The sequence below is a fragment of the Artemia sp. Qi Xiang Cuo genome, chromosome 4, assembly GCF_049724085.1.
Source record: "Artemia sp. Qi Xiang Cuo chromosome 4, ASM4972408v1, whole genome shotgun sequence".
NCBI classification, from domain to species: Eukaryota; Metazoa; Arthropoda; class Branchiopoda; order Anostraca; family Artemiidae; genus Artemia; species Artemia sp. Qi Xiang Cuo.
Genome location: NC_142797.1, coordinates 28345734 through 28357660, shown reverse-complemented (window position 1 = coordinate 28357660; position 11927 = coordinate 28345734). Strand labels below are relative to the sequence as shown.

At 34.7% G+C, this 11927-nt stretch overlaps 1 protein-coding gene across 2 annotated transcripts in view; it reads left to right on the top strand.

Moving 5' to 3' along the window:
* LOC148952961 (sorting and assembly machinery component 50 homolog) overlaps window positions 1-11707 on the top strand; it is a 46928-nt gene extending 35221 nt beyond the window's left edge. For both annotated transcript variants that reach the window (XM_089087483.1, XM_089087484.1), the window contains exons 8-9: window positions 4600-4761; window positions 11338-11707. In XM_089087483.1, the coding sequence (XP_088943609.1) occupies window positions 4600-4761; window positions 11338-11652 (477 nt within the window). In that variant the 3' untranslated portion in view covers window positions 11653-11707. The remainder of the gene's footprint in view (window positions 1-4599; window positions 4762-11337) is intronic.
* Window positions 11708-11927: the final 220 nt, after the last annotated feature.

Genomic DNA, 11927 nt, shown 5'->3' with positions numbered 1-11927 from the left:
TGTCTGTATTTTTAACACAGTTTACTCTTTTGAGTTCTGTATTTATTGGCCTAATTCGAGGTTTTTATCCATCTCAAACTTTCCTAAAAGCAAAGTTTTAATTTTATCCAAATTTTAAAGCATGATTGTGTATTATGTATAAGTGTGCTCTGGACAGGAATGACGGGCAGGTTGCAACCTCGGCCCATTGAAATGATAAAACGAAATATTTATAAGCTTTAATGACTCTGGGACTTCGTTTATTTCATCATATGACATAAACCCAAATGGTAAAAAAAAAATCTCCCTTATGCTTGCTTTTTTTGTTCATGTAAACGAATCCCAACAACAGCCATACCAAGTTTAAAAATTACAAATAATTGAAATACTTGTAATTCTGAAAATTACTAGGATTATTGTTATTACTGCAAATGTTTTCTGCGTATAAAAATTTTATTAACATATTTTAATGAAAACAAACTGATCCGGTTTGCAGCGGTAGCTAGCAACCTAGCAAGAGACGATCACGTCCAATGTTAAGAAATATAATAACCCACAACTCCTATAGACTTAGATCAAACCAAAAAGTACATCATTAGAACCGGAAACAGGAAACATTCTGTCCCTTGGCTTGAAACAACAAGGGAAATATATTGTTTTGAAAATCAAGAAAAGTGACACATACTACAGCATTTTGCCTAAACGGCATCTTTTTTTTCTTTTTTCTTTTCCACAGATAGCTTGGCGTCGGAACATCGTAGAGAGTTGTTCAATGGCTCATTTTAAAGGAAATTACTAGATCTAGTGTCATTTGTAAATAAGTTGTTTTATTTTAAATCGAATTATTTTTTCCACTAAAAACTGCATTTTTATTGCCAATTTTGATGATTGACGTCAAAATCGTAGGTAGTAACCATATATTAAGTAATAAGTGAATGCAATATTTGTACGCACTTATCTTTCGACAAGGTAATATTACATTAAAAGTTAAAGTAAAGAACGAATAGTAAAGCATATAATAGCTGAATATTACTTGGAGACTGAAAGTTTGTAATAAAACCTTACTTTTCTAGAAAATTAACGGAAAAAGCTGCCCCAGGCAAGGTTCAAATCTGGGTTGCAGCGGTAGGTATCACGCCCCATAGCAAAAACAAAAATAACCCATAACTCCTAAAGATTGAGTCAGATCAAAACAAGAAGTACACTGTTAGAACCGCCTTGTCTGAAACCTTTATGTAGGAAACTTACCGTCCCTTGGCTTGAAGAACAAGAACAAAAAAAAGGAATTTCGACAAAAAACTGCGTTTTTTTGACAAAGTATAGTAAAGAGTGAACTTTACCCCGCGTGACTGAAATATTGATTCCAGGTTGCAGCAGTAGCTAGCAACCTAGTAATTATAAAAAGGGATTATGTAAGTTCCATCGGTATCATAGCTGTAGAGACAGCGGAAAATTATTAAAGAATAGAGCATGGGACATATTGGAGTTAATTAGCTGCCTGATTCTCTGAGTTTCTTTTCTCTTACTATTCCGAATAAGAAAAAGCCATAGGCTTTTTCCTGTTTGTTGTTTTTTAGGAAAATTAGTGTTATATTAAAGATCCGGGTTGCTGCGGTAGCTAGCAACCTGTTAAGAGATGATCACGTCCAATGTTAAGAAATATAATAACCCATAACTCCTAAAAATAGGGCCACGTCAAAACAAAAGTACACCATTAGAACCGCCTTGCCCGAAACCAGTTTCCATATATAGGAAACTTTCTGTCCCTTGGCTGCAACAACAACTGACTTTGCTGCCTGATTATCTATGGTTCATAAAAGCACCGTTCATAAAACCACCGTCCATTGATTTTAAAGATCGCCTATACTTTGACACCATTTACTGTGACAGCCTTTACTTTGACAGTCCTTACCATTTCTAACTTAGGACAAATAGCTTTCAAGACCAATATTTCATTTCCATCTTGTTTGATTGTACCAAGACTTTCCAGAATCCATAATCAAAACCGAAAAATATTACAGTAATCCAGTTTTGATATTTTTAGCCAGTTGATCAGGCAGCTTCTGTGGACATATTTTATGCTTTCTCTACAATTGCAAGCACTTGTCAAATTCTTTTGTGTTTCAGAACCAAAACAAATTCGACACTCGTTTTTGATACATTTCGTATTAACCATTGTAACTTATTACGACGTCACTCATCTATAGGATTTTCGGCAATTTTTTTTACATAAAGGATCGATACAGTTCATCATAAATGATGTTAGTCAAGTAGTTTTTAATATGTTTTGTTTTTTTAAACAAAGGCCAAAGATCCATCTGTGAGGTTTTCATTACAATAATATTATACTTTGAAATAAATAAAAAAATAATTCTATCATTTTGAAGTTCGTCTCTTACAATTCCAAATAAGAGAAAGCCATAGGGTTTTTCTGTTTGTAATCTTAACATAAGAAGAGATATTATCCCGGTTGCAGCGGTGGCCTAGTCAAGGCTGCAGTGGTAGTTATATAAAGGATCGATATAGTTCATCATAAATGGTGTCTGTCAATTAGATATTAATAGAGATTTTGTTTCGACTTTAAATTGACAATGTGTAAAAATTGCCTGTGGAAGGAATTGAATCTGCGACCTATCGATTAGAAATCCAATGTACTATCCATTGCGCCATTTAAGCTTTCAAGTTTTATAATGAAAACACTTGCTTCGTATTGAAGTTAATATAGCGAAGGGTATATTTGGGAGTTGCCTTATCCTGTCATAAGATTTGTCATGCCTTTGTTAGCTTCTTTTTTTGGAAAGGTCTCTTGCTATTTGACAGGAATTACTTTGGAAAATAAAAAAAAAACGAATCTTATATTACGATTATAAAAAAAGCTAAGCCTGATCTTTAAAGTATGGGATTTATTTAAACTTACAAAAAAATACAACAATGTCCAGCTGCTATAGTCTGCAAAGGATTAAAAATCTGAACAACATTAAGACAAACAAATCAGTTAAAATAAAAAAAAAGAGGATGAAGTGAGAAAAAGACAAAGGGAGCTTTATCTATCTAGCCTCAGACACCAAAAAAAAACATTCAAAAGATATGAAAAATTATTCCTGTGTTTAGATTTTAGTGTCGTTTGAAGGTTAAAGCCAGCCAGTGTCGTGATTCTCTACGTTCTCAAATATATTAGCCAACCACTATTTTATAAGAATAATTTGATTGCTCAGCCTTAATAACTGTGTTCAGAGCAGCTGAGCATGGGCATTAGCTACTTCTAGTTCCTGATGATAGCTAATAGATTTGATTGGTTTGAAAAAATACTATAAACTGAACCATGTTGAGAGTAAAATTTCAGTCTTAAAAGCATTTCCAGAGCTTCCTTTCTGATCGTTTTGGATTTCTGGTTGTGCCCATAACTTAATATTTAAATTACACAGGGTTTTTGGCATGCTTACTTAGAAAAATTTATAGGGACACGAAACCATAGTTGTAAATGTAGCTGTAATTAGATCTTCGGCTGAAAATCTTTGTAGGCTGTGTGAAGTCTAAAGCCACACCGACACAAAGGGCGAGGATTGGTTTTCTCTTGAAGATCAGAGTATCCCTTTACCTGATGATAAATTTGTTGGTTATAAAATCAATTATATAAAAAATGGACATATTATAAATAAATAATTAAAAAATTTAAAACCAATTAGGCTATATCAATTATATGAATATATAATATTTTCGTGAATTATGACAAAAAACTATGTGAAAACGTATAGGTATCCTGATGTATGATTAAAAATACTTTTCAAGAACTCTTGGAAAACCACTCTTCTAAATAAAAAGAAAACTTTAGCGATCTTTCAAAGATAAATACAGTTCAAACCTTAATGTTTAATCGCAATTTATTCGGGACATCTGTTCTTGATAAAGAATCGAAATTATATTTAAAAAGAGACCTGACCGTTCTGGTCGAGTCTAAATCTTGACTTTACAAAAACGACAAAAAGGATTTGACTCCTTTATAAAAAGGAGTCAAAAGGATATTCAGGATATTCAGGATAAACAAGGATTAATAAAAACGAAATGATGATCTGTTTTTGCGTCAAACGCTAAGTAGTTTTTTAGGTACCAACTTGACTAAATTCATTTTAACCTGACCTTCAGAAAGTTCTTCATACTCAAGACATAAGCAAACTTCAAAAAATGATGGCATGAGAAACGGTTCTCAGGACACTCAGTAATCGAGTCCCTTGACCAGTTTTAGTAAACATTCAGCTCTTCATTTTAATACTTTATTCCAATCAAGATGATTGTAGATTACAAATATTTTACAATGGGTAAAGTGAGAGATAGGAAGCCCCAATTATGCCACTACGGAAAGTGGCCAAAGCAAAAGCTGGAAAACAGAGCACTTGAGTAAAACTGTTCACCTCTATGTCATTCTCGAGTATTTTGATGTTTTAGAGAGCTGAATTGGTGGTAAATAGTTTGTTCCGCTAGATAATTTGTGCATTAATATGGTGTATTAATATATGCATTAATAGATAATTGTTCACCCATGATAAATGTTCTTATGAATTTTCTTTTCTATTAGTTCGAATTGCCGAATTGGAAAGAACGAACCAATTTTTAATCTTCCAGGTTTTTCAAGCAGGAGCCATTGCTGGACACTTACAATCTTTACCAAATGGTAAGACCTACGCACTACAGGACCGACATTTTCTTGGAGGGCCTGTGAATGTTAGAGGTTTTGAAATGAGAGGCGTTGGTCCTCATTCTGACGGGAACTCTATTGGCGCTGAGGTATTCTATAACTGTTTTTTAACCGAGAAAAAGCTAGCTTCATAAAATATTTCTGTGCATCGGCCTACTTTGTTTCATATTTAATTATGGTAAATAACATTAATATTTAGCTATTTATGACCTCCTTATAAAGGATCCATAAATGACAAAGAATCAACGGAGATGCCATTTTTTGTACATGTTTGAGGTTGGTCGGAGGGGGGGAACAGGTAACTTAGATTTTTTAATCCTCCTTATAGCCTTTATTGTGCAGACTAGAAATCCTTGTATTATTTAATATAATATGACTGGATTTGTTCTAAAACTCCCCTTTGAAGTATCTTTCTTTATTTGTATATTTACAGTATTAAAAATTTTTCATTAAAATGACTAGTTGGAAATTCCGATCCGTTGCAATGAACCCACAAGGAAGCCTGATACTACAAAGGATAGTAGGGTGGTTTTGTGATGGCTCGTCTCTGAAAATGACGAAAGAATATCAATTCTGGAATTAGCACTTGCCATTTTCACTTAGGACTACTACTAAATTGTAATGATGGTCTGTTAATCACAAAGCTAAATATATTTCGAAAAAAATTGTCTCGTATGATCTCTTCCTTAATGATCCGTAAAGGATCAAGAGTCGAGCGAGATGCAATGTATCTATATGTGCAAAATTGGTGGTAGGGGGGGGGGGGGTAACAGGCTTCTATTTCTTGTTCCCTCTTGGGACTTTCAATTACACAGAGGAAAAGCTCTTGTATGATTGTTATTTTGATGAAGTGTATCAAAACCAGCTCTTATAAATTGCATTATAAAATTTCTGTCTTGAATCACTATTTGCATAACTTTGTTTTTTGATACTTTGATTAAAATGGCTATCTTGAAATTATGATCTGATGCCATATCAGCTCATGGGGCACAATGTGGTGCCAAGGACACCACCCTCTGATGCATTTGCGCCCTCTGATACATTTCTACACTCAAAACAAGTACTGGATCACAAGGTCTGAAATATATACTTGCTTTATTTTGCTTCAAGTACTATTTTTGAATATTAGTTTTGTAACTAACAAGCTTTGAACAAACAAAGGAAACAAACTTGAAAACTGAAAATCAATTTTGATGAACGTTTTAGGATACTCATATTTCGATTTTAGCCTCACGTATATAGTAAGTTACCTCAAAATCCTCTATATAAAAACTTCAGTGGAGATCAAACACTATTTGCAATATATTTTCTTATCCGATTTGCTTTCGGAATTTTATATTGTAGATTTGTAGTATTAGATAAAGTGTAAATTTTTGTAAGAGATATAGTGCAACATTAGTCTAAAAGAAAATTTTTGAAAATCCTACGGTACTAGTTGTGGCGAAAACTGGAAGCCATTAGTACAGCAAGAGCTACATACTATGTTTTGCTTCAGGACCATCGGTTTGTTTTCTTTACAGTCATGCTCTTTTCTTACTGAAGCGCAAGTGGCTGGTGATTCTTATAAGTTCGTGGACAACACCATTTTAATACGAGGCAAGCCGCATCAAGCATAGATGTGTAAATCTTTGCTTCTGATAAAGCTTCAAATTTGAGCTGTTTTAAGCTATAAATACTTTCTTCAAAATCACAGGGTGTAATACTGTCCGATTGTTTCCTTTGATATTTTCTATGGGCTATAGTTTTGCTGTTCTTAGGTGTCTATATAAATTACAAATTTTTTCCTTTCCAATGTCTAGTATTGCCAAAGCTAAACGAAATGAAGTCTATGACTGTCTATTTTTTCACACTAAGGAAGAATGACGTACTATTAAAGAATGATAATCCCATGTATCTTGACATTGGTAAATATCTAAAAAAAAGAGCTTCGGATTGAAATTTAAATAAGCATGTATCCAGGATAAGTTTCATTTTTTTTTTTTTTTTCATTGACCTTGGTGGAAATCTAGGGACGTCAATTCTCGGGTTTCCTCTTACTGGGAAGATAGCTGTTGACAGATTTTCAAAATGGCGAAACTATAAATCTTTGTATAATTGCGTCTTAACAGGGAAAGGGAGCAGAGACGTCAAGGGAAAGTTTAGTTGCCTAGGATCAGCTGAATATGAGATAGTATGGAATAAATATTTGTGAAGTAATATGGGCCCATAATTTGTTTTTGATTTTTTTTCCGTAATTTGTTTCGATTTTTAACGTGGTACAGATGATTAAAGGTAGATAATTTCCTTTTTGTTTTTCGCTGACTTATAATCTGAAAGTTAAACATTTTGGGGAGTAAAAAAGGCTTAAACAGCAAATTATTTAACTTTGATCTTGAATATAAGTTTATAGTATGTGTGAACTGATGTTACAGGTTAGCTATGATTCAAATGGTTAGTTTGCCGTTTTGTTTGTAAAAAAATGAATCAGTATTATTTAATTTCTGCTAGTGTGTGTCGGGGATGATTCGCCGTGCGTTTCATAAATCGGTCGTTATTATCGCTTTACTAATTACTTATTATAACACTCACTCAAAGAATTTAAATAACAACACACATAGCCACTTATATGCACATGATAAGTAAAAAGGGCCAGTATTGTAGTCGCTTCTCTACTTATGGGGGGGGGGGCTGCCCCTTCCTCATACTCTGCTCTTTACAATAAAGCCTTAAAGTTCTTTAAAAATCCATCTCATTCAAATTTAACTGCCCTAGTATTTCAGGAGCCCTTTTTAAAGAATTTGGACAAAAACTCAAACTTTGCTCAAAGAGCACGGGATGAAGAAGAGGCAGCCACCCTCGTATACGGAACAATTTCTGTTTGTTTTTCGTTCTAGTGTTGCTCCTTTTATCAGTTGAAAAAAAGTTTTATTTTTCAATTTAATTTATGATTGTTTTTCAAATCATACCAGGAAATTCCTTTTCCCCCCGTGTAAAATTTCCCTTTGAGAATTTTCCCCGGAAACTTCAGTCCCAACATAAAATTCTCCCCGCGGAAAATCCCCTCCCTGAAAAATTTCTGTAGATTGCCCAATAACAAACACTTTATCTAAAGAACGGGCAAATTGCATAGATTTCTCTATGCCCTTTCTCTAGGTCTGTGGGGGGTCATGTCATCTCCAGAGGCTTAGTTGTTGTGATCGGATGTCTTCGGGGAAAAGGGGCATAGGAAAGGTTAGTTGCCCTCCAACCTTTTTCGATGCTTCAAAAAGGCACTAGATCTTTGGATTTCCGTTCAAATCAGCCCTCTTCCGATCTGCTGGGCCCATTGATTCGATACGATTGTCATCTTTGGGGACACAAAACAAATAAAAAGACATCTTTGATCTTTTTTCTTGTCAGAAAAACTAAATTCCACATTTTTATAGATAGGAGCTTGAAACCTGTCTAGTAGGGTTCTCTGATATGCTGGATGCCAAATCGTTTTAAATTTCCAACTTTCCTACTTACAAATGCTGATAGCCTGAATTTTGACAAGATTGCTGAACTCGAGGGTATCTCTGAAATTTATAAAATCAATGTCATAGCTGTGACATAGGTTCAGTCCCAGAACCCAGATTTCCTAAAAACAGCAATTATACTCAGTTTATAAAACTTCGCCCTCTCGATCACCCTTTCGGGAAAAAAGGGGGTGGTATATTATTTTCGTCCAAGATAACCTCCAACCTAAACTCATCCCCACCCCCAACTTATCAGATTATGATGAAATCTTGCGGCTGAGCCTTAGACCAAAAGTACTTAATCTTCAATTAAATTCTAATCGCCCTCTTTTATCATTCCCCTAACCAAAATATTGACCAAAAACGCAAATTTATGCAACAATTGCTGATAAGTGCTGACTGTGTTATCAAAGTATCCCAACGCTGGTATTTTCTTACTTGGTGATGCGAATGACCTGAGGATGGACTCTATCTGTACCTCCCTTAATATTAAACAACTGGTTTTAAATACCTACAACAAAAGGTAACACCTATCTGGATGTTATTTGTTCAAATACGAGTAAATATTACAGTCCCCCCACAAGCGCTACCACCATTAGGAGGCAGTTACCACTATTGTCTTCTTTTTTCCCCCTCTTCAGCCATTGAACATTCTTTTACTACCTCCATGGAGGTTTGCCGTCCCCTCAGTCACACAGGCCTTTTTTCTTTTGGTTCATGGCTGACCAGTGAAAGTTGGTCAGACTTTTATAATTCTAATAACCTTGATGATAAAATTTTGATTTTTCCCAAAAAACTAATTGATTTCTACTCATTAGGCTTCCCAGAAAAAAACAATTCAGAAAATGCTCCAGTGATAAACCTTACATAAATAATCACATAAAAATGCTAATCCGCACAAAAAAAAATTATTTAAAAGGGGTAATTTAGCTGAAGCAAATAAATTAAGAAAGGAATTAAAAGGTCAAATTAGAAAAGTTGCCCGAGCCAACTATAAAAATTAAATTAAAAACTAGTGCCATGATCAACCAAAGAATTGGTACTCTGAAATTAAAAAACTTACCGGCAAGAGTCAAGAACAACTAAATTTTAATATAAATGAACCTCCAAAGACCACAGCTAATGACCTCAATAAGTTTCTCTCTTCTATTGTCAAGAGTCTCCCACCACTATCTTAGGTATTTCCAGATGTTCCCTTTTTTTTCATTCCCTCATATACCTTCACTTGATGTTGGGGAAAAAAAAGAAAAACTAAAACGATCAAGCATTTTCCTTTAGATATTCCTGTTCCTCTTATTAAAGCTTTCAGTGATTGCCTTTCAAAGCCCCTATCTACCGTGTTTAATTAGACTACCAAATCCGGACAGTTCCCTCAATATTGGAAACATGGCTTTATTACCCCAATCAAAATAAAAATGGGGAAGCTTGGCTTTGATGGCATTCATCCTATTACCCTCACCTCAATTTTTTCAGAATTTTATGAAAGTTTTCTCGTAGACTGGCTTAAGATTAAGATCCCCCCCCCCTCGTTGATCTTAGACAGTTTGATAATCTCAAATCCTGATCTCATTACCTGATCCATCTTGTTGATACCATGGGTAAATTACTTGAAAAACCTAACACTTGGCTTAATCGGATTTCTATTGATCTTCAAAAAGCTTTCGATTTGGTTAACAATTACTCATAGATAAACTTATAAATGAATTCCACATTGGAACTTTCCTGGTTAAGCTTGATGCCTCTTTTCTCTCTAAGAAATCTCAAGCAGTTAAATATCTAAATTGTTTCTCAGATCATCTCCCCATATTTAATGGCATTCCTCAGGGGACTATTCTAGGCCCTCTCCTTTTTTCTCTTATGATTAACAGCCTTTCAACCCTTTATGACAATAGGTGGAAATTTGTCAATGACTTGGCAGTTTTAGAGATATGTCATAAAAATATCTTTAGCAACCCAATGGGCATACTCCAAGATATTCCTGTGAGGCCTCTTCCCTTGACATGGCAGTTAACCCTTCTAAACACGCAATAGTCTCAGCAAGTTTCCTTAAATCCCCTCCCCTTTTTCTTGCTCCTAGTCGTCCTGAAACCTCTGTTACATCTCTTAAACTCATTGGTCTTACAATTTCTTCTAATTTGAAATGGGATACCCACTTAAATAATATCCAACGACAAGCAAACTCCTTGCTTTCCCTCCTTAAACTTTCAAACAAATTCAGTTGCCCGCAATGACATTTACTACAAGTATACATTTCTTTTGTGCGTCCCAAAGTAGAGTATGCTTGTCCTGTGTGGCACCCTGGTCTCTCAAATGAAGCAACACAAAAGATTGAAAACGTCCAAAAGAGAGCTCTAAGAATCATTTTCAAAGAGGGCAAGGTACCATATTTGCATGCAAGGTACCATATTTGCATTTGTTAAATATTTCAAAACTAGAGACCCCCGAGCGCAGAAGAAACAATTATGCCTTCGTTTTGATAGGTCGGCACTTCTGAACCCCCGTACCGCGAACCTTTTCCCTGAATACCATGCACCTGAAAGAAATCTTCCTCCACAAAGTGTGTCCCAGCCTATCACCGCCTTACCTCTAATTCCTTTTACTACCTTGCGATACAAATAATCCTTTATCTCCTTTTTTTACTGACATAATAAATAGTTTTTAATTCGTACATATCCAATTTCTTGTATTGCCAGTGTAGCAAGTGTCTCCTAACTTTTTATTTTAATTTTATGTTCGAACTTTTGTTTTACTTCAGAATTTTATCTTCTATCTTTTACCTGACCTCATAATCTTGATCTGTTTATTCGATTTGACTTCGTATGTTTTTTTTTTGTTATTGTCTCAGAAGGCTTTATTGTCTCTTAATGTTATTGTATCAGAATTATTATTTGTTATATGACTCAGAATGCGAATTCAGCCTTTAAAGGCTAGTGATAGTTCATTTTTGAAATAAATCTTATCTTATCTGACGGTGTGATTTTCATTAACATCTCTTGTCTCTTTGGGGTGTTTCCTCTGGTCCGAGTTGCTTCTTACCTCCAGTTCGTTACCACGATCTGTTTGATAAGAATGAATCAAGATGTTTCTTCTCGGGTGTTTTGAGTACAAATAATAACTAAGTGATTGTCATTAACGAGAAAATGCTTTTTGAACGCACCCATAGGTGACTCTTATTTCATTTCCTTTCAGACCTATTGGGCAGCTGGTGCGCATCTGTTTGCCCCACTCCCGTTTCTTCGAGGAAAAAGTGGGCTAAGTGACAGATTTCGATCTCATTTCTTTGCAACCGCTGGAAATATTGGTAACTTCAAACTTGGCTCAGATTTTAAGGAGAACATGGGGATTTTAGCTGAAAACTTTAGGTTATCCTTTGGAATTGGCATTGCTTTGAAACTTGCAGAAGTTGCTAGAGTGGAGTTGAATTACTGCTGGCCTAGAAGAGTTATGAAAGGTGACCGTCCCAATCCTGGATTACACTTTGGGATTGGTTTGCACTTTTTGTAGTCATCTTTGTATAATTTTTTTTTAGCAATTATTAAAATATTACTACTCTCCAGAACTTGTATTTTAATTTTCCTTACTGTACTGGTACTTTTGATGTCTCAATTTTTGGGTGATACAAGAGTATTCTGAAAGAAATATTGGATTCTCGAAAGAAGATGCAGAATTCTAGCTCAATAACTCCTTTCTGTCGATGCTGTAGGTTTCTGTTTTTCTCTTTTTCTTTTTTTTCTTTTTGATCGTAAATAAGATTTGTATTCTTCAGATCTTGCTCATTT